This window comes from Musca vetustissima, unplaced genomic scaffold (assembly GCF_032173495.1).
Source record: "Musca vetustissima isolate MV318-11 ecotype Yass unplaced genomic scaffold, APGP_CSIRO_Mvet_v1 utg2955, whole genome shotgun sequence".
Taxonomy (NCBI): Eukaryota; Metazoa; Arthropoda; class Insecta; order Diptera; family Muscidae; genus Musca; species Musca vetustissima.
This window is the reverse complement of record NW_026887759.1, coordinates 1-24,212: the sequence shown is the minus strand read 5'-3', so window position 1 is coordinate 24,212 and position 24,212 is coordinate 1. Positions and strand designations below refer to the sequence as shown.

At 35.3% G+C, this 24,212-nt stretch overlaps 1 protein-coding gene across 1 annotated transcript in view; it reads left to right on the top strand.

The window, feature by feature from the left end:
* The window catches only part of LOC133335467 (roundabout homolog 2-like), a gene marked incomplete at its 3' end in the record, with an annotated part of 39,385 nt that extends 15,293 nt beyond the window's left edge, over positions 1-24,092 (top strand). The window contains exons 4-8 of the mRNA XM_061543740.1: positions 8,821-8,939; positions 13,153-13,336; positions 23,011-23,280; positions 23,385-23,662; positions 23,891-24,092. Coding sequence (XP_061399724.1) covers positions 8,821-8,939; positions 13,153-13,336; positions 23,011-23,280; positions 23,385-23,662; positions 23,891-24,092 — 1,053 coding nt within the window. The remainder of the gene's footprint in view (positions 1-8,820; positions 8,940-13,152; positions 13,337-23,010; positions 23,281-23,384; positions 23,663-23,890) is intronic.
* Between the last annotated feature and the right edge of the window lie 120 nt (positions 24,093-24,212).

Genomic DNA, 24,212 nt, shown 5'->3' with positions numbered 1-24,212 from the left:
CAAGATGAAATTTCCTCTAATATAAATTCTCCCCTAGAATCTCTAGATAATGTATCTCCTCTCGAAGTGTGTTGAATAAGCATTGTCATCATCATGTTAAGTGTTTTATTATTTTATTCGGTTTTATTTTTTTAATAAAAATGCCATAAATTTATTAACATCCTCCTCTCTCACACTCTGGCCCTGTCGAAAACTTCGATTAACCTCAGATCAGATTGGAAGCAAACCTCAGGGGTGGTAATTACTTCAATTAAATTTCTGAATATACGCTACTAAGTGTTTTCAATAAAATAAAATATAATTGCTATAATTTCTAATGAGTATGATGGTCTATTAATTTAAATGCCTCGATGGGGGATTTTTGAGGGGTATTTGTAGTCCGAATAATAACAATTGCCGTCCATAGCAAGCTACATTTTTCTCTCAATATTCATTGGGTTTTTTTATACCCTCAGCCTTGTGTCTAATGAAATTGAAACAAACTTTGAATTGACAAACAAAATTTAGAAAATATATTATCTCTACCAAACCTAAAAGCGAAGATGAGACCCATTGGTCCACTCCTTCAGGTACCTCCCCCCCAAATGGTCAAAATGATCAAAAAATCAAAATTAATTTTATAATATTATGCGAACGGACTATCCGATTTGAACCAAACTTTGTACAACCTATAACCTTTGTCAGGCGTAGATGAAGTGCGAAGTTCGGTCTCCTTCTGGTAGCTCTCCCACAAAGAGTCAACATTTTCAATATTTATATATCCAATATGAAGCGAATGGAATGTCCGATTTGAACCAAACTTTGCACAATCTATTATCTTTCCAAGCCTAGAATAAGGCCGAAGATGAGACCCATTGGTCCATTCCTTCTGGTACCTCCCCCACAAATGGTGAAAAATTTAATTTTTTTATAAATTCAATATCCAGTTACTTGACATTGAATTTATAAAAAATGTTTGAACCAAACTTTGCAAAACCTTTTATCTTAACCAAGCTTAGATCAAGTTCAAAGGTGGGACCTGTAGGCCCCCTCTTCTGGTACGTCACCCACAAAGGGTCAATATTTTATAAACTTGTCAATTTAATTGGAAGCGAATTGAATAACCGATTTGATCTATATTAAATCTGAAACCTCTTTGATAAAAACATATACCTTATATAAAGCGAATAAAAAAACCTGCGCGTAATTTCGAAGACCTCCGCAAACCATAGGCTGAGGCTCGGCGACACGGACTGACATTTTTATATCCTACACAACTATGTTGTCAGGGTATTATAGCTTTGTGCAGCCCCAAAAGTTTGTAACGCCGCGAAATATTGGTCCTACACCCACCTTTAAGTATACTGATTGGCATATCTCGGCTAGCTGAGTCGATCAAGACATGTGTGTCCGAAATTTTTCATGTAGGTTGGGTTCTGGCCAATGAAGACCCCTATTGTTTTTGGTGGAGATCGCTTAATATTTAGGGGATGAAATGGACCAAATACTAAATTTTTGTCGGTTTTTCTGGTCGCTCCAGAGGCCGTAATTATAGCCCGAACATCGCGAAATGTTACATGGAGAAGGGGATCGGGCCAAAGATTAAGCATGCCTGTTTTCATAAAGATCGGTCAATATTTAGCGGGTCAAATGGACCCTGACTTTTGTGTGAAAAACGATAAAATTTGTATTCTATGGCGTATATATTTGCCCATGAAGGACCCTAGACGCGAGAAGTTGATAGTATGTTCAAGAGGAGTGCTTGACCTTTAACTTGATACCAATTGGATGGTCGTATGTACTCAGATGTGGAAGCTACACTTAAATATTTACAGGTGCTTACGTATACACCCATTATTTAGTAACCCAAAACCACACAAGAGGGCGGAAATATAGAAATATATATATATATATATATATATCGCTTTGAAAATTTCCATGAGATTCCAGTTATGGTCAAGGACAACGCCTATAACTTTCGGTGATGATCAGATAATAATTTTGGGATGAAGTAGACCGAAAACTTAACATTTTTTTTTTTGAGTCGATCTATAGGCCACAATTGAAAGCCCAACATCACAACATAACCCACGGTAAAGAGAATCTGGATAAGTACATCCCTCGTCTACTGAATATTAGTAATATTTGTTGACCTTTAATCAGGTTTCAAGTGGGTGCAAATAACGCAAAGTTAGATTTTCATGGAAGTTGTGTAGGGTATCATATGGTCGGCCCCGTCCGACTGTACTGCTCCGCTCACTGGTTTTAATTTGTTTTTAAGACATTTCATATGGTGGACACTTGTATTTTTCCGAGTAATAGAGGTCCAATGACCTGCCGGACCATCAAAAACTCAATCTGGAGCTCGATAGAATCTTCGATTTTTCGAGTTCCTGATGTCAAAATTTCGTCACAACTGGTCTTTAACTGTGGCCTGTACTGTGTTTACAAATTTTAAAGCACAGACTGGCGGACGAACACACATGCCTAGGTCGAATAAGTTCTTCGACAGCCTTGAGTTCCTATTTTAAACAAATATTATCCATAATATTTTTTTCTTTCTGTAGAAAAAAATATTCCCTATTTATTTTTTAGTACAAAAACATATTTCTTGCTGACATCACTGATGAAGCGGTGACAATGTTGACACTTTCAACTTCCCAGCTACTCATTGACTTGGTTTGGTATTTCCCTGTGCGGAGATTGCCACTTGACATCATCGTCCACCACATCTTCATCAGACAGATGAACCTTACACGAGATCATGTTATTTTAAAATTAGCCCCTGAACACACTTCGGAATATTAGCTCCAGAGTTATGACTGTCGACAACAACAATACACACACACACATGTTTTTGTTCCCTCTAAAGATGAATCCATAATTTTTTTCTACACCTACACCTACAAATGTTCAATTGCAGACTAAGAAGAAGTTAAAGGAACTCTATTTGAAAACCCATCAACATGAAGATGTAAAAAATAAGATGGATGACAAATTCAAGGAGAGAAAAGGTGATGATGAAGATATAAAATAATGATCATTATGATGATCACACTCCCCGCCCCCTCCATCCCCTTCAGTAGATTTGTATAGGAGTTGTTTTTTTTTAACAACAGTGGATTATAGTCAGCCGTCTAGTGTCGTTTTACAATAAAGTTGTAGGAGACATTGTTTTTATTGTGGCGGATGCTGGTATTGCCTCTGAAGATGTGTTTTTTTTCTTATATTGTTGTTGGTTTTGTTGTTATTTTTATGATTATCTCTCTCTTCAAAGTTCTATTTGTGTGTATGTGTGTGTGTGCCCCTTGATGATGATGCTGCCAGCCGCGAAGTGTAAATGCTAAACATCGAATAACATTTCACATTTTCCTAGGGTAAAACAATGCCGATGATGATGTTGTCGATGATGCTGCAGATTGCATGACTTCGAAGCTATGGCTGGATTATGCTTCACTGCCTGTCTGACTGGGATGGTGTTTACTTTTTTTTCCAGTTGTGGAATCACTATCACCACCGCTGATTGATAACACTGCGGGCGGTCGTTTGTAGTGATAGTATTTGTTGTTGTTGTTGCTCTTATTGTTGTCTTACTTCTTGCACTCACTACATCTAGAGGTTTTTTCTTTGGAATTTTATACTGGGGTCAATATGGGGGTTTCCATAAAATATTGCATTTTTTCATACTGAAAATTTTTATTGATAACAATTTGAACTATAAATAATTGTTATCGATTATTGTTACTAACTAATCAATATAAAAAAAAATTAATAAGATCATGGTTAGTATTTGAAAACTCCAGGTGGAAAAAATCGCCATAGGTCAATGTTCGGAGATATGGCATGTTAATTTTTTTTTTTTTTTGCTACCGACCCTATTATACCTAGAGAGATAGCTTTATAAAATTTAGTATATTTCATATTATGTAGAATAGTAATTTCGAAGAAAAAAATAACCGGTTTTCTGAATTTTTGAACCGGATATTCCGATAATCAATCCGGTTTCAATACTTTATATGTATATCATAAGAATGCTAGTAAACAAACAATTATCTGACTATCAGGTTCAAAAATTTGGAAAACCGGTTCTTTTTTTTCCTAAAAAGTACTTTTTCATTGCGTATTAGTCAAACCCTTATCTCTATCTCCCTTATATCTATCTCGTCATGTCCGGTTCTAGAGCGGCCAGAAAAACTGACAAAAATATAATTTTTGATCCATTTCATCCCCTAAATATTAACCCATCATTACCAAAAAACAATAGGGGTCTTCGTTGGCCAGAACCTGCCCCACATCCGTAACTGTGGCCTGTATCGTGTTTACAAATTATAATGGACACACATGTCTAAGTCGATTCAGCTAGTCGAGATATGACGATCGGTGTACTAAAAGGTAGGTCTATGACCATTATTTCGGTTCATTATTACACCCTACACAACTATGTTGTCAGGGTATTATAGCTTTGTGCAGCCCCAAGAGTTTGAAACGCTGCGAAATATTGGTCCTAGACCCACCTTTAAGTATACCGATCGTCATATCTCGTCCGTCTGTCCATTATAATTTGTAGACTCGATACAGGTCACAGTTATGGACCAATCTTCACGAAACTTTGCATGTAGGATGGGTTCTGCCCTATGAAGACCCCTATTGTTTTTGGTAAAGATCGGTTAATATTTTGGGTATGAAATGGACCAAATTTTTTGTCGGTTTTTGTCTGGTCGCTCCAGAGGCCGCAATTATGGTCCGAATATCGCGAAATTTTACATGGAGAAGGAGATTAGACCAAAGAATAAGCATGCCTGTTTTGATAAAGATCGGTCAATATTTAGCGGGTCAAATAGACCCTGACTTTTGTGTGAAAAATTACAAAATTGTTATTCTGGGGCGTATATACCTCCTCCTGAAGGACAGATATCCGAGAAGTTGGTAGTATATCCAAGAGGAGTTGTTGACCCTCAAATTGATACAAATTATATGGCTGTATGTACTCTGATGTGGGAGTTATACGTAATTAGGTAAAGGTGACTATGTGCATAGTATTACTATTACTCCATTTGAGGACGGAAATGTCGCGCTGATCGCTTTGAAATTATACATGAAGTTCCAATTATGGTCAAGGACGACGCCTATAGTTTTCGGTGAAGTTGAGATTTTATTCAGGGGGTGCAATGAACCGAAAACTTTAATTTTGTCAGATTTTCTAGTCGCTCTAGTGGCAATTATTATGTGCAGAACATCAAATATTTTACAAGGTGAAGGGGATCTGACCAAATACTTAGAGCGGCTGTTTAGATGATGATCGATCAATATTCCGAGGGTCAAATCAACCGAAAACTATAGTGACCAATTTTTTATTAACAAAAATTTGGAAAATATGCCAGGGTTAGAAAGTGGAGTTGTTGGTCTATAATCGGTAAAGGTAAAGGGTGCAGATATTACGAAATATTGCCCAGGCTCAGAATATAGAACTGCAGAAAGTTTGCTTTTCGTGGTAGTTGTGTAGTGTATCATATAGTCGGCCCCGTCCGATTATACTGCTCCGCTCACTGGTTAACTCTTGGTTCACATGAAGCTATAATACACTTACAACATAGTGGTGTAGGGTATAAAAATTGCTATAGGTCAAGAATTTGAGTTATGGCGTGATGAATTTGTTCCTGGTAACTCTAAAGTTCATAAGGCAAAAGTTTTATATATTTGTTTGTAGCTTTTGCAGTTGATTTTTGAGATGTCCTGTCTTCAGTCAAATCGAATGAGAAATATTTTTCTAAAATATATCCTCCTTCCACAAGGAGGGGTTTTTTAACCTCCAAATATTCTACATAAATATCGTTCATAAGGCTTTAGATAGGGGTCCCCAAAGACAAGAAATTATTATTCGCATGTTTTCATCGTCCATCGTCCACTTGTTCCCCATTCTTGGCCATTAGAAAATTAGGTCTATGAGCACAATTTTTGGGTGGGAGCGTACCAATAGTCTTCGAAGTTTGGAAGGAATATTACAATGTTCAAAATTTCAATAAAATCTGTAACTTTTTTCATGAATGATCGTGCTTTAATCAACTAAATTATCATTAGCCGTTAGGCTGAGTGTATAAACATGATGCAACTGTAAACTTTGGACTTCAGCACAACATGTCCACCTCAGTAGCTGCGTCAACACACAAAATTGTGGCAAATCGGGCTCGGAAACCCCCATAAACTGTTATTGAGAAACCTCTCCATCTGCTGTTTAGTGGAAGACATTGAACCTATTTTTTTTTTCAAAAATGAAGTTTGGAGAAATGATGAATGATTTTTAAATGTTCCGAGCTGGATGGTATTGATCTGGACAAAAGTTTACTTTTAACAGGACGGCGCTATATATGTCACAGCAGCGACGAAACCATTGTTCTTTTGCTGAGAATAGTTTTTCGAGCCTTTTATCTCTCGAAAATCCAATCACAATTGACCATCGTGATCTTGTAATTTACACCTTGCGATTTTATCTTTCAAGAACTCAGCATCAGTTTTAGACCAGCCTGGATGGATTTCACGAGATTATCGATGACATAGGGCAACCATTTTACCATTGCAAAATTTTTCATCTTTTATGGTCCCACAAACGAGTTCATGGTGGGCAGTTGGATGATATGTATCTTCATTTTTCTCCGAATACCTATATAACACTGCTTATTGCATAAATTCGATATGTTTTCGTCAGTAAATTTCTCAGAAAGTATATTATCTTGAGAAAATAGACTCCCAATGAAATTCTATATGCCGTAATATTTTCATTTAACATCCTCCCAAAAGTATGATCTTCGTTATGAAATAAACAACTGTATCTCAGTGTTTTTTTTTTCTAAATAACACCGCTTATTGAAAAATGCGATATGTTATGGCTAATAAATTTCCCCCAAAAAAATATAGGGTTTCCTCCCTTCTCCCACTTGCCTTTCAACATTTATTTGCCACACATTAAAACATTATTTTAGCATTACAAATTATATGTTGCATACTATTAGGCACGGAAGAAATTGTGTTGCCTATTTTCAAGGCTGTGTTTTTATGCTATCATTCAAATGAGCGAGCTACTATCTATCAACAATCAAAACCAAGAATACAGCCACAATTTTTTTCAACATTTATTTTCTTTATGCCTCTACATTTTTTTCTCTAAAATTTGTATTCTGCAAAATTTCACCTAAAACTATATAACATGTTCAGTCATGTGCAGCATTTTTTTGAGGTTAGCATATAATTAAAAGTACTAATGAATGAATATGCCACGAATATGAATATGCAAGAGATTTTCTAGAAACAATTTTTCAAATTAATGTAGATATACTCAGATATCAGCTGTTCCATATACACACACACAACTTTGGCATATTTCATTGCATACTTTTAGGATCACAAAAATAGTTGGTTTTATCAAAATGTATAAAGAGAAGGTATTTCGTTTCTGCCATCTCTACTTATTACCATTTTCTGTGCCGAATTTATTGCCATATAATTTCGTATGTTAATGTTAAACTGAAGTAATTAACAGAAGAAGAGGAATATTAATGTTTCCTGTTGGTTTTTGAATTTTTGATTTCATAGTATAGTTTTGGGGATTGTAATTAAATTGAATAAATTATCCCACCTTTTCCACCTCTTAGCTTTGTCGGAGAGTAAGAAAAATTAAAGCTTAGGCCTAACATATGTTATAAATAATTTAATTAACCTGAAAGTAGGCAATGAAAAAAATCGCCGCCCTACCAGGAAACGAAAACAAAAATGACAATGATTTCTCATAGCCCCCATTTTAAGTTAATTAAAAAAAACAGTTTTTCAAATTAATGTAGATAATCAGCTGTGTCACACATAACTTTGGTATTTAAGGGCATACTTTTAGGATCATAGTTGACTTTATTGTAATGTATAAATAGGAGGTATACTTTTCTGATGTGCAGAATTTATTGCCATATAACTTCGCATGTTAATGTTCAACTAAAAAAATTAAGAGATTGGTAGGCTTTTTTTGAATTTTAATTTAATAGTATAGTTTTAGGGATTTTAATTAAATGGAATTAACTTTTTCTCTTTTCCAACTCTTGGCTTTGACGTGGAATAAGAAATGTGAAAGCTTTGCCTTAACATATGTTACAAATATTTTAATTTTTGTCAAATTAACCTGAAAGTAGGCTATGAGAAAAGATGATAGGCCACATTTTAGGCTAATTACAAAACAAACAAAAAAAACTGAAAAATTATTTGTAACATATGTTTAGGCTAAGCTTTCATTTTTTACTTTCCTAAAATGCTGAGCAATATTTATAATATTCATATATATTGTTGCATACATTTAGGTCAACTAGCCATGTTTGCAAATTAAATACCCAGCCTAGAAAAGGCATACATGTTGTTTGTGTTTTTGTGGCCTACTTTTGGGGGGTAATTTGTTCATATGTATTTTGTTTTCTCCACCAACATTTCATAATTTTAATTTCAAACAAATGGTTGCAACAAAAAGAAAGAATTATACCACTAGATAGCCAACAGATGGCGCTGCATACAAATGTGTGTGTGTGTCTTTTTGGAAAATATCCAAACGACATTAGCTAACATAATTTTTTCCCCTTTCAATTCAGTTTTTCTCCTCTTCGTGTTTGTGTTGAGTATTACAGGAAACTAAATATCCTAGCATCTGCTAGGGAGATATGTATGAGAAAAATAATAGTCCTTTGCATTATTTTTCCCTCCTCCTACTCCCTTCTAGATGGGGGTTTTTCATTTATGACATTTTTTTATGTAAATATTTTCCGGTTTTTTTTTCCACCGCTCATCTCTTTTCATCATCTTCTCTCGTTACAGTTTTACGGGATGATTTTCGCGCACAGCCAAAGGATACCCGGGTGGCTAAAGGCGAAACAGCATTGTTGGAATGTGGGCCACCAAAAGGTATTCCGGAGCCAACATTAATATGGATGAAGGTAAGTTTTTGTTGTTGCTACTGCTGCTGTTCTTCTAACATACTTAGAGGACGATGGAATGGCTGACTGAAATGCCATTTGTTTTTTTTTTGTAGTATTACAATATGTATGTGTGTGTGTACACATATATGAGACATTATTAAGTAGATATGTAAATATGCATATGTGTGCGGAGAACAGTATCATTTTGTTGTTATTATGTTGCACACACACCCACACATATCACATTATCCCTGCTGTTATTTTCAAAAATGGGATGCATGATTTCCCATCGCATCCGTAACGCATATTCATGTCATGCATAAAACATCGCCCGCCCGGCTGCCTCCCTACCAGGAAGCAAAAACAAATATCATTCGTTCTTCTTAACTACAGGTGTATACCATAAAGCTCAATCAAATAACACATAATATTGCATACCTTAAGGGGTAAAAATAATATCATTGCAAATGATTTAAACGGAGAGTATCCTTTGCTTTCTTTGCTCAACATAAATATGATTTTCTTATTTTTCTCTCTAAATTTCCTCTAAACTCGAGCCGCCCCCCATACATATACCACTTTATTTTTATACTGGCTCTCTCTCCCCTGAAAAATATGCAATAAAATTCTATATTCATTTTCCATTTTGTTTTGGTTAACGACACCTGTGTGTGTGCACCAATCCAAATAATAAAGGATGGGATGGAGTTAGGACTTTCGCCAAAAAATGGAAATGTCATGCAAAATTTATTTCCAAAAACAAATGGCAAAAATACAAAATGGAATGGAATTTGAATAATACTTCAATTGTTTATGTTGTTTTTTTATTTCTTCTTAAAAAAAGTAAAAACTACGTAGACATGATGTTGCATGACAATGTGGATTTTAAATGTGGAAATAAATATTAGAATTTATTTTAAGATTTAGCGAATATTTGGGGTTATATTTATATGAGGGCTATGTCCAATTAATGACCGACATATGTCAATTTCGAACCCAATATTTTTGTTTTGTGTCTCAATTCTTTGCTTCAGGAGTCATAATTATATGTGGAAGATGCCTAATTGCTGGCCGATATATTTCATTATCGTCAGCTTGGAGTTTTTTTATCACGATAGAATTCCATAATTTGTAGGGTAAAACTGACTATTTCGTGTAATGAATATCCCCTATACTATGGTAGAAGACGCCTACATGGGGACAACCCCAACACATGGAACTAATCAGCTAACTGTTTTAACATAAGAAGGAGGTTATATGAGAACTACCCCTAAAAGGGGGTGAACATTTATAATTTTTGGTAGGAAGATATGCTACCATATGCGACCGCAAAATTAGGTGTACCCTTATATGGGGGCTATGCGAAAAATTGACCCATATTTAAAATTTTTAGTGAAGTGATTTGCTAACCAATAATAACTCAATGTACCAAATTTCAGCGAATTCCGTTGAAAACCCCGCTCAAGAACCTTAAAATACCGAAAATTGGGGGTACCCTTATATGGGGGCTATCCGAAAAAATGGACCTATATTTATATTTTTTAGCACGGGGATTTGCTATCCAATAAGAACCCAAAGTACCAAATTTCAGCAAATTCGATCGAAAAATGCGATAAAAACCCCAAAGATTCCGCAAAATTGGGTGTACCCTTATATGGGGGCTATGCGATAAAATGGACCTATATTTATAATTTTTAGTACTGAGATTTGTTACCCAATAAGAACCCAATGTATCGAATTTCAGTGAATTAATTTGAAAAACGCGCTCAAGAACCTTAAAATACCGAAAATTTGGGGTACCCTTATATGGGGGCTATCCGAAAAAATGGACCTATATGTATAATTTTTAGTACGGAAATTTGCTACACAATAAGAACCCAACGTACTGAATTTCAGCGAGTTCGGTCAAAAATTGCGATAAAAACCCCAACAATTCCGCAAATATTGGGTGTACCACTTATATGGGGGCTATGCGAAAAAATGGACCCATATTTAAAATTTTTGGTGGAGTGATTTGGTAAACAATAATAACTCAATGTACCAAATTTCAGCGAATTCAGTTGAAAACGCGCTCAAGAACCTCAAAATATCGAAAATTGGGGGTATAGGGGTACTCCCAATTTTCGGTATTTTAAGGAGCTATGCCTAAACGTAGCCTATCTTTGAACTTGACCTACCTGCAGACAAAAGACTACAAAATTTTGGCGATCTATCGCAATTCGTGATTACAACAGGCAGACGGACATGCATGATCGTCTCGGAATTTTACGCTGATCAAGAATATGTATACTTTATAGGATCGGAAAAACAAAACTAATATACCTTCCATACTATGGTGGAGGGTATAAAAATAGACTAAATATATTTTAAAATATGGCCGATACAACAAGGCTTATAGCTAGAATTTCCAAAAATGTTCTTAAACATTCTATCTGTCTAGATAGACATTGAAAATATATATTTAAAACCAGTGAGCGGAGCAGTATAGTCGGACGGGGCCGACCATACGATAACCCTACACAACTATCACGTAGCTTTAACTTTCTGCGGATTTTTATTCCGAGTCTGGGCAATATTTCGTGATAGTTGCACCCTCTTGCCCGATTAGAGGTCAAAAGGACATCTTCCTTACACTGACATATTTTCCGAATATTTCTAACATTCGGTACTTGTCCATATTCCATTACCCGTGGGTTGTGTTTTCATGTTCGGCTTATAATTTTGGCCTATAGATCGACTTGAAAACACAACAAATTAAGTTTTCGATCCACTTCATCCCAAAATTATTATCTGATCATCACAGAAAATATAGGCGTTGTCCTTGACGAGAACTAAAACCTCATGGAAATTCCAAAGCGATCAGCCAGAGGGTGGACCCTCCGGTGTGGTAATGGGTTAATACATAATATCTGAATACGTAGACACCTGCAAATACTTAAGTGTAACTCCCACATCCGAGTACATACAGTAATATAATTGGTATCAATTTAAAGGTCAACCGCTCCTCTTGGATATACTATCAACTTCTGGGGTCTATGCCCTTCAGGTGTAAATATATACGCTATAGAACAGAAATTTTGTCATTTTTCACACAAAAGTCAAGGTCCATTTGACCCGCCAAATATTGACAGATCTTTATCAAAACAGGCATGCTTATTCTTTGACCCGATCCCGTTCTCCTTGTGAAAATTCGCGATGTTTGGGCCATAATTGCGGCCTTTGGAGCGGCCAGAATTTTTCACACAAAAGTCAAGGTCCATTTGATCCGCCAAATATTGACAGATCTTTATCAAAACAGGCATGCTTATTCTTTGACCCGATCCCGTTCTCCATGTGAAAATTCGCGATGTTTGGGCCATAATTGCGGCCTCTGGAGCGGCCAGAAAATCAGACAAAAATAATGTTTTTGGTCCATTTTATCATCTAAATATTAACCGACCTTTAGGGGTCTTCATTGGCCAGAACCCATCCTACATGCAAAATTTCGGGAAGATTGATCCATAACTGTGGCCTGTATCGTGTTTACAAATTATAATAGACGGACGGACACACATGTCTAGATCGACTCAGCTAGTCGAGATATACCGATCGGTATACTTAAAGGTGGGTCTAGGGCCAATATTTCGCGGCGTTACAAACTCTTGGGGCTGCACAAAGCTATAATACCCTGACAACATAGTTGTGTAGGGTATAAAAATCACTAAAATAGAAAAAATATTTTTTTTACAATAGTCCCTAATTATATTTTAAGAATAATCTTGAAAGGGTCCTAGAATAACTTTCAATGATATTACCATATATGTTTCAAAAATATTTATCAAAGCTTTCAAAAAAAATATTCCGTTCGTCAACAAACTAAATTTGACTTAAAAAGAAGCCAGCCATTTGTGCGATGATCCTTTTCTTTTATTTTTTCCATTCGAAAGAAATCCAATTCTCAATACTTATGATGCATGACTTATGGCGCATATGAAATTTTATAACTCTCATAAGTGCAGTAGTAGTGCAAACAAAAAAAAAAAATAATAACCGAAATATATCTACACACCCACACACATACATACATATTTATATGAAAATAAACCATAAAACAAATATAAGACATTTCAGAAATGATAACCCCCAAAAATATCACCTCTCATACTCATGTTTATTTTTTTCTCTCTTCCCTTCTTTTTTTCTCTTCAACATTCTTCGTTTCATCATCGCCGAAAAAAACTAACACCCACAGGACGGTGTGCCTCTGGACGATTTGAAGACAAAATCTTATGGAACCACATCACGTATACGCATTGTCGATGGTGGCAATTTATTGATAAGCAACGTTGAACCAATTGATGAGGGCAACTATAAGTGTATCGCTCAAAATATTGTCGGTACCCGAGAGTCCAGTTATGCTAAACTAATTGTCGAAGGTAAGTTGTATACACACACCTACACATGTACTCACTGTCATACAAAAACACGAGAGTCCACTACGGTTTGATTGAAGTGATGATGATACAAGTGATTTGATATTCTACAACGGTAAAAAGAACGAACGGCGGACATCATCATCGAACCTAACGTTTAGGGAATATTGTTTTGTTGCTCCTCTCTTTCTCTCTCATTCCCTTTGTATACAAAATATGAATGATACTACTTCTCGGAAATGTGTTCGTATGTTGGAGTGGAAGGAGAAGGCGATGTACATAGTACCTAAACGTGATCAGGTTTGTTAAGATGCGGTAAAATTGCCTTTGCGGATTGTGTTGCTGTAAAGAGATGACCATTATGTTTTGATGATGCCTTCGTCGTCGTAGGTAGTTCGGGGGAATGCTACCGGTCGGTCATTTGCTGCTGACACATGTAAACGCGCGTGTGTGCGTGTAGGTGTGGCTAACGCCGGAAGCTGTTAACATTTATGATTTCGTGGGAATAGTTGATGAGGGCTTTGTGAATATTTGATGGATGGAAATGATTGACTAAGGGACACACTTTTTTTTCTTGAAGAGGAAAATTTGGAAGGTTTTATGAACACAAAACATTGCATACTTTTAGGCTATATATTTTTTTTTTGACTTCTAAGGTTAAATATTTTGTCTTGCAAAAGGTGTAAAATGTAACTTAACTGACAAATTCTATGTAAAATATATATATTTTTGGGAAAAAATATATTTGAAAAAACAAATAATAATTTTAAGAATAAACCAGTGAGCAAAGCAGTATAGTGGGACGGGCCGACCATATGATACCCTACACAACTTCCACGAAAATCTAACTTTCTGTGGTTATATATTCTGAGCATGGAAAATACTTCGCTATATTTGCACACTCTTGATCGACTAGAGGTCAACTAATATTACTAATATTCAATAAATCCCTTCTAATTACTTGTCCAGATTCCCTTCATGGTGAGTTGTGTTATGGTGTTCGACTTTCAATTGTGGCCTATATATTGACTAAGAAAAACACAAAAAATTAAGTTTTCGGTCCACCTCATCCCAATATTATTATCTGATCATCACCGAAAATTAGGCGTTATCCTTGACCATTCCTGAATCCTCATGGAAAATTTCAAAGCGATCCGTGCTGTCTTTCCGGCTCTAGTGTGGTAATGTGTTACTAAATAATATCTGAGTACGTAAGCACCTATAAATATTTAAATGTAACTTCCACATCCGAGTAGATACGACAATAAAATTGGTATCAATTTAAAGATCAACCACTCCTCTTGGATATACTATCAACTTCTCAGCCCTATGTCATTTAGGAGTAAATATATACGCTATAGAATAAAAATTTTGTAATTTTTCACACAAAAGTTAGGGTCCAGTTGACCAGCGAAATATTGATCGATCTTTATCAAAACAGGCATGCTTATTCTTTGGCCTAATCCCCTTCTCCATGTAGAAATTCGCTGTGTTTGGGCCATAATTGCGGCCTCTAGACCACTGTTCACCAAACAGGCGCCCAGGGGCGGTTTGGGAGAGTACCAATACAATCACATTTCATTGTTCAAACTCAACATTATTCTCGACATCGAACATGTCGTATGCTTGGTAATGCATTACGTATATGTTAATGCAATAGTGAACAGTGCATCTGTACCGAGAGAGCGAAAATTACTCTCCCAACGGATCTATGCCTGTGTCCAACACAATCATAAGAGTTTGCATATGTATTGTTGGCTAACCCTGCTCTAGAACGACCAGAAAATCAGACAAAAATTTAGTTTTTGGTCCATTTCATCCCCTAAATATTAACCGATCTTTACCAAAAACAATAGGGGTCTTCATTGGGCAGAACCCATCCTACATGCAAAATTTCGTGAAGGTAGGTCCATAACTGCGGCCTGTTGACAAATTATAATGGACATACGGGCGGGCGGACGGACGGACGACACACATGTCTAGATAAGCTAGTCGAGATATAACGATCGGTATACTTAAAGGTGGGCCTAGAACCAATATATCGCGGCGTTACAATGCTATAATACCCTGACAACATAGTTGTGTATGGTATAAAAATAAATGTTTTCTTTTTTTTTCAAAAAAATATTCAAAAAATATGAGGATGATGGAAGTTCTTTTGTTTGCAAATAGTCTATATTGTGGGTAATTTGAAGTAATTCTAAAGACGCAATAAAAATCGTCTTTAGAATTACTTCAAATACCCACAATCTAGACTACTTGCAAACAAAAGAACTGCCATCATCCTCTTCACATAAAATTGAACTATTTTGAAGTTCACACAAAAATCCTGTGCATCTTATAGCCAGACTTTAGACTTCCTCTACTTTATACAGTGACATTGCCACATCAGTTCCAGAGTCTTGCTAAGGCAAACAAACAAAAAAAAAGAACAATCAAATAAAAATCAAAATCCCAAACATAACTACCAAATATGAAAAAAAAAAAAAAAAATTCTAGCACTCAAAGAAATGAAAATCACTTCAAACAATATTCGAAAAGCTAACAACTGTGACAATAACAAATAAAAACAACAGCATAAAAAATAGAAGATGCACAGCAGGATTTTGCACGATTTTTTACTGTAGAATAAGAAAAAACTAATAGAAGATATTTTCTTATACGACATAAAGACAAATATTCAACATTTAAATGAAGGCAGATTCATGAAAACTCTTGAAGAAGAAGACAAAAAACTGGAGCAAAATCATAATACCACCACCACAAACACTAAACTAAATAATCCAAATCCAAATGTCACCAGAATTATTTCCTGAATTGTAATAAAAACATGTGGCTTTAATATACTCTCACGCTAGTTCCCCCATCCCTCTTTCTTCATATATTTTTATATCTGTGTTGAGTTAGGAAAAAAATTCAAATGTGCAGTGGAAATCTTTTATGACAATCTAACCAATCTGTGCGACATACTTCTTCCTCCTTTTACTCATGTTCCTTGCATTGGCTTTGTCAATATATTTATCTAATAATCGTAAAGCGTTTAAATTAATAGCCCGGTAATTTGGAAACTTTGTAGTGGCGATAGCTATCATAGGAGATTTGGAAGAATCGTGGCTTTAAAGAAAATATAGAATATTATTTATATATTTTTTTTGTTTAAAATATTAGATATTAAATTAAAACAAAATTACAGAGTTTTTATAAGAAAAATCATTAATTGTAAAAATATAATTAAAATACTTTTTTTTTATAAAGAACGTCATTTCTATAAACTTCATTAATTGTAAAAATTAATATATATATGGGAAATTACAAAATTCTTTTAAAATTCCATAACAAAAAATTTTAAAAAATTTTTTGCGGGCACATTCATGATTTTTGGTACATAGGTTAAGAAAACTATGCTGATTCGAAATATGTTCGCGTTCACAAATTCGGATGCTGCGCACAATAGTTATAGCGATTTTAAATCTTGTATTTCAAATATAAATTAAATTAATTCCTATTTGTTGTAATTCGCGAATTTCGTCACAAATGGTTAAACACATTTGTTTTCTTTGCAGTACTAGTCAAATCACATTGAAATTTGGTTAAATTGTCGCGAAAAACAAATTGAAGCATGAAGACATCTGAAAATAAAATAAATTACTTTTTTAATTAAATCGAAATGTTTTTTGAATTTTCGATTTTTTTTTTAGTATGGTTAAGGGAATACGGTTTTGCCTTAATCTTCTAAAATATGCGACGCTTTTTTCTTCAAATTCATTTAGATGATTATTAAATATTGGTATATTCATCTGATAACAGTTTCGACTGTAAAAATGACTAAATATATTACAGTTACATTACATAAAAATTATCAATATTTAAAGGCATGCAATTCGCGTATTGGTTGAAATCAGTTGATGCGCATGCGGTTTTCGTATAAACCGACTCAATTTCTTTTAATAATTATGAATTTTTCGATGTTTAATTTAGCGGTCAAAGTGTGCCGCTCGATGCACTTTACTATGCAAAAAACCTAAAAATAACTAAAAATCACGCAACGTGCATACGACTTTTATGCGCATCAGATTTTAGTAATCTCCTATGAAAATACACAAAAGGACACCTATTTTAAAAGGATCGGTTAAGAACCGCGGATGTGCCTCCACAATCGATTTTGGATAAAATACGCATATTATTCGCGTATCGATATATTTTTGACCTATTTTAACCATGATTCGCGAATATGATAACACAAGAATGAATGTATGTGAAATCAATTCGAAGAAAAACGCGATTATATACGCGAATCTGTCAAAATAAGTTTTTGCAGTTTTTCCCACATTCATGGTACCTATATCCGCCGTTTTATTTGGCGGAATTGAACATGGATGGGCTCATTAGATCCGGCAAGTAAAAAAACTAAAATCAGGCGGGGTTCCACGGAAATTTTAGACCCAAAAAATATATTTTTTATAAAAAATTTACGCACCAAATTTTCGTCTTTGGAACCCAATTGCAGAGAAGCTACGGTGAGCACATTCATGAGATATACACTAAACGAAGCAAATTCACGAGTTCTATAATCCTATAATCAGTTTAGTCCATTATCTGGATGCGCATCCTAATTATAAGAAAAATTAAAAAAATACCGAAAATCCGTCTTCAAAATGTCAGAATCTTTTTTGGGTGGATGCAGTGATTATATCGAAAAATCATACATTAGAACCATATTGTCCATGGGGTATTCTGTAACTTAGTCACTGATCACATATGCGTGCGTTGTGTACTTTAGCCACAAATCAGGAAAGAACACAAAAAAAAAACTCGTTCGCTTCAACATATTTTCACCCATTTTTTTTACATTACCACCATCACAGTTTCCACGCAACTTATTATTTATTACCAATATTTTAAGATTTTGTACAAGAACACTTCATTATATAGAAAAGAATTTAAATTATAGGCAATATGTTAATATTTCGCGAGTTATAACCATGCAAACCTTAGTTTCAAGGAATTTAAAAGATTTTTGTAATTTCCCATATATATAAGTGTATATAAAAAATACGATGATTTTCTTATAAAATAATTTTCTATTACCTTTTTTCTCCCCAAGTCAATGAAACATAAAACAATTTCTCTAAAACTCACTCTTCCTCCACTTGTTGTGTTTATTATTTCGTCTGCATGCAAAATCTGTGTAAAGCCAACAATTTTATTTGGTTAAATAAACCACAATAAAGGAAAAATCACAAACAAACAACAACAAAAAAGAAAACAATAACAAGACAAAACACACATAACGCTAAAAATGCCATATTCGTAATTGAACAAACAAAACAAATGAAAAAGAAAACAAAAAAACATAGATGGATATTTTATAACACCATGACAGACAGAAAAGGAGGAAAAGTGGGGAAATATATATTTCGGGGTTTTGTTTCATATATTTCCACACCCAAAGCCATGGCGCTTAAAGTTTTCCATGTTCGTGTTTTTGTATGTCGTTGTCGAAGTCTCCGTAGTCATCGTCAGTGATAACAATTTCTCTCGATGTATTTTTAAATGGCAATGCCGGCACAGCGGCACAACAAGATATCGTCAACATATCATTCACCGCATCTTTTAGTGCATTGATAACAAGGCGCAAAGGAGGGGAGGGCAGAGAGCAAAAAAATTGAAAATATCCAAGGAAAACGTATCACAAATATTTGTATTGGAAAAATAAACGAAATTCCCCTGATGGCGCCAAACTTTCAACTCTTGCAAGCAATGATGGTGTTGCACCGGCATCATCCCCACCCCCCACCGTCCTAACCACTTGAAATGTATCTGCCGCCAACAGCGAGCGAATGAACAATTTTCCTTGAATCCATGCAAGCTATGCGATACATTGCCAAGATGGCTAGATATCCAACCGAGTGTAATGTTATATAAATATACGCGGAGAGCATTTTGACAGAGGAGAGGAAGTATTTTGGGATATATGTTGCGTATGTAGGACCGTGATATATTGATGACAATTTCAAAGATTTGGGTTTTGTTATCTTGGGTATTTGTTTTTTTTTGAGATATAAACAATAATATATCATAGATTTCATATATAAATAGAAAGGTAGAAAAAGAAAATTTTTCAAAAACTTTAAGAAAAAAATTATTTTTTTTTATAATTTTTATAAAAAGTCTAAAATAAAAAATCTAAAATAAATTAAAAAATCTATAACTTATACAAAATACAATATTAATTAATCTATAACTATTTTGTTTTTATAATTTTAATTAAAAAAAAAATAAAATATAAAATATCATTTGTTTTTAATTGTTTTTTTTATTATTTTTATAAAAAAAATGTGTTTATTTTTTACCACAATTTTTGGTTATTATTGTCTTATTTATAATTATTTTTCCAATAATTAATTTTATAAGAAAAAGTATAATATTTCTTAAGTCAGTGAGCGGAGCAGTATAGTCGGACGGGGCGACCATACGATACCCTACTCAACTACCACGGAACTGTATCTTTCTGTGGATGTTTATTCCAAGCCTGGGCAATATTTCGTGATATCTACACCCTGTTGCCGATTAGAGGTCAACAGCACCTCTTCCGTACACTGACATATTCTGTTGTGATGTTTGACTTTCAATTGTGGTCTATACATCGACTGAAAAAAACACAACAAATTAAGTTTTCGGTCCACTTCATTATTTGATCATCGTCGAAAATTATAGGCGTTGTCATTGACCAAAACTGAAATCTCATGGAAAATTTCAAAGCGATCGGAGCTATATTTCCGCCCTCTAGTGTAGTAATGGGTGACTATATAATATATGAATACATTAGCACCTGTAAATATTTAAGTGTAACTCCCACATCTGAGTACATACGACCATATAATTGGATATGCTATCAACTATTCGGGTCTTTGTTCTTCAGGGGTAAATATATACACTATAGAATACAAATTTTGTAATTTTTCACACAAAAGTGAGGGTCCATTTGACCCGCTAAATATTGACCGATGTTTATCAAAACAGGCATCCTTATTCTTTGGCCCAATCCCCTTTTCCATGCAAAAATTCGCGGTGTTTGGGCCAAATAAAGTTTTTTGTCCATTTCATCCCCTGAATATTAACCAATCTTTTCCAAAAACAATAGGGGTCTTGATTAGCCAGAACCCATCCTACATGCAAAATTTCGTGAAGATTGGTCCATAACTGTGGCCTGGGTCGTGTTTACAAATTATAATGGACCCTACACAACTATGTTGTCAGGGTATTATAGCTTTGTGCAGCCCCAAAAGTTTGTAACGCCGCGAAATATTGGAGCTAGACCTTTAGTATACCAATCGTCATATCTCGTCTAGCTGAGTCGATCCGTCCGTCCGTCCGTCTGTCCATTATAATTTGTAAACACGATACAGGCCACAGTTATGGACCAATCTTCACGAAATTTTGCATGTAGGATGTGTTTTGGCCAATGAAGACCCCTATTGTTTTTTGGAAACATCGGTTAATATTTAGGAGATGAAATGGACCAAATACTAAATTTTTGTCGGTTTTTCTGGTCGCTCCAGAGGCCGCAATAATGGCCCGAACATCGTGACATTTTGCATGGAGAAGGGGATTGGGCCAAAGAATAAGCATGTATGTTTTGATAAACATCGGTCAATATTTAGCGGGTCAAATGGACCCTGACTTTTGTGTGAAAAATGACAAAATTTGTATTTTATAGCGTATATATTTAACCCTGAAGAACAAAGACCCAAGAATTTGATAGCATATCCAAGAGGAGTGGTTGACCTTTTAATTAATACCCATTATATTGTCGTATGTAGTCGCATGTGGGAGTTACACCTAAATATTTACAGGTATCTCCGTATTCGTATATTATTTTGTGACCCATTACCACTCTAGCGGAACTATAGCGCTGATCGCTTTGAAGTGTTCCATGAGGTTCCAGTTATAGTCAGGGACAACGCCTATAATTTTCGGTGATGATCAGATAATAATTTTTAGAATGAAATGGACCGAAAACTTAATTTTTTGTGTTATTTTCGAGTCGATCTATAGACCACAAATAAAAGCCGAACGCAACCCACGGTGAAGGGAATCTGGACAATAGCTGTACTGAATACTCATAATATTCGGAAAATATGTCAGTGTGAGGAAGATTTGCTGTTAACCTCTAATCGGGCAAGAAATATCACGAAATATTGCCCAGGCTTGGAAAAAAACACCCGCAGAAAATTTGAGTTCCGTGGAAGTTGTGTATGGTATCGTATGGTCGACCCCGTCCGACTCTATTGCTCCGCTCACTGGTTTTTAATATTTTTGTAATTATAATTTTTTTTATAAATAAAAAACAATTAATAAAGTAAAAAACGTTTAAATATTATTATTTTTTAATTGATTGAAAGAAAAACTTATTGAAATTGTTTCTGTCAGAAAAATAGATATTTATTAAGCGAACCCTAAAGATTAAGATATTTTTTGCGAACCCTAAAAGTATGCACCATTTTTATTTAATTTTAAATATTTTACACTATTTGCTCTATTCTTAGCAAACCCTAAAAGTATGCACTGTCTTTTGTAATTATATTGCATCTTGGAAATTATTATCACCTTTTCAAAGTTAATAACCCTTCAGTTACTTCGACTTTTCAACAAATTTTTGACAAAATGAAATTTATTTTTGATTTTTTTTCTCCCCATCCATCTGTTCGGATCATTGTCACTGTGCGTTGTAGTGTGTTAACAACTGCCGGATACAAAGTTTTAATGTTCTTAAAAAACCCAAAACAAAAAAATAATAAAATAGAGTATTTGTTGACCAACCACTTGTTCCGGTGACATAAACAAATAGTTTTAACTTTGTTACATAACCTCCGCCGTAGCCTTCACCTCCGCCACATAACAAGATTTCATTAAAAACGGAAAACTATTTTTGTTGTCCTGGCCAGTCTCCGTTTTTTCTTCCACTCTCTCTCCCTCTCATGTAAGCAGCTGTTGTGGCTGGTGTTTGTAAGTTCAACTTTTCTGCACATTTCCTTCCTGTATATGTGAGAGTGAGTATGTGTAGGTTTGTCCTGCTTTTGTTTTGTGTATAATAAAAATGTTTGTTGAAAAACAATAAGTCTTAGTAAGTCATTAGTGGTATAATTTTTACAATCTTATTTTGTTGTGGTCCATGGGGGGCGAGTTGGAGGAAGGTACAATTAACCAACAGCTGGCTTGTTGGTTACCTCTTTCTTTTCTTGGTTGTTTTTTTTTTCTTCCCTCTCTGAAACTTCCCCATAGATGACCACAACTTGAGACCTGGGGCTCATTTATTTCCTTCTACTATGTTACAGCTGTGTGTGTGGAATATCTGGATGTTGGGGTGCTGATGAACAACGAAATGTAAAGAAGTACCCCAACAATGTTGAAGAAAAAGTTTACGACTTTTCTTTACCTTAAGCAATATTAACATTTCAAGTTTCATTGTGACCAACGAACGTCCGACCGACCGACCGTTGGACCACAAGAGCCAAAACAAAAACTCTTCAAAACCTTAAGAATATATGTACTTGTCCCTGGGTCGGCTGTGGTGACCAGGACATAAGAAGGCTTAACAGAACAGAACTTTATTAATTTTAACAGCAACAAAAAAACTTTAATTGCTCTTCTCTCCCCCTCCTCTTTCTTTCCAGTTAAACCCTATTTTATGAAAAAACCTCAAGACCTAACCATGCTGGCTGGACAAACGGCAACATTTCATTGTTCGGTGGGTGGTGATCCACCACCAAAGATTTTGTGGAAAAAGGAAGAAGGCAATATACCCGTATCCAGAGTAAGCATACAGCCCGACGACAAAGGTTTGGAAATTTTCAACATTGTGCCAGAGGATGAGGGCACCTATGTGTGTGAGGCTCTCAATTCGGTGGGACAAATCAGTGCCAGGGCCTCGTTGACCGTGCATGGTAAGTTAACTGGTGTTTTAATTAATTTTGTAATTTTTTAATGTATTTTCTCTCTTCTGCTCTCTACTTTTCCTCTCTCTCTCTCTCTCCCTTTTCCATTATAGCCCCTCCCACCTTCATAGTCAAACCCCAAGACAAAAAGGTGGGCCTGAACGGTGTGGCCTCATTTCCCTGTGTGGCCGATGGCAATCCACCACCCTCGGTATTCTGGACCAAAGAGGGTTCCAGCACTCTGATGTTCCCCAACAACTCCTATGGCCACTTACATGTTTCACTTGAAGGTACTCTGCAAATCAATGGTGTACAAAAGGATGATGCCGGCTATTATGTCTGTTCGGCGTTTAGTGTTGTCGATTCGACAACAATTCGAGCATTTTTACAGGTAAGAAAGGGGACAGGGAGAAGGACAAATCAACGTTGGTTGGTTGTCAGGGGATCCAAAACACACACTCATGACAAACCCAGAAACAATCACATAAGTACTTATATGTGTGCTTGTGTGTGTTTGTGCTTTGTGAAAAAATCTCTCATTTTCTGCATCGTCTTCTTCTTCATCTTTTTTTCCTTTGTATTAATCAAATCACTTCACTTCAATAAATTGTTGCCATAGGTTACCTCTGTAGACGATACCCCACCGCCCATCATCCAAATTGGCCCCTCAAATCAAACTCTACCCAAGGGCAGTGTTGCCATGTTACCCTGCCGTGCTTCAGGACATCCAACACCACGCGTTAAGTGGTATCGTGATGGCACCACCCTACAAAGTGGTAATCGTTATACCATTGTTCAGGGTGGATCTCTAAGGATTGATGGTAAGTAGCTGATGAGGGGGGGAAATTATGGGAAGATGCAAAATTATACAAAACAAAAAATTTTAAATTTATATTTCATATTTAAACCGGTAAAGAAAGTAGTAAAGTCGGACTGGACCG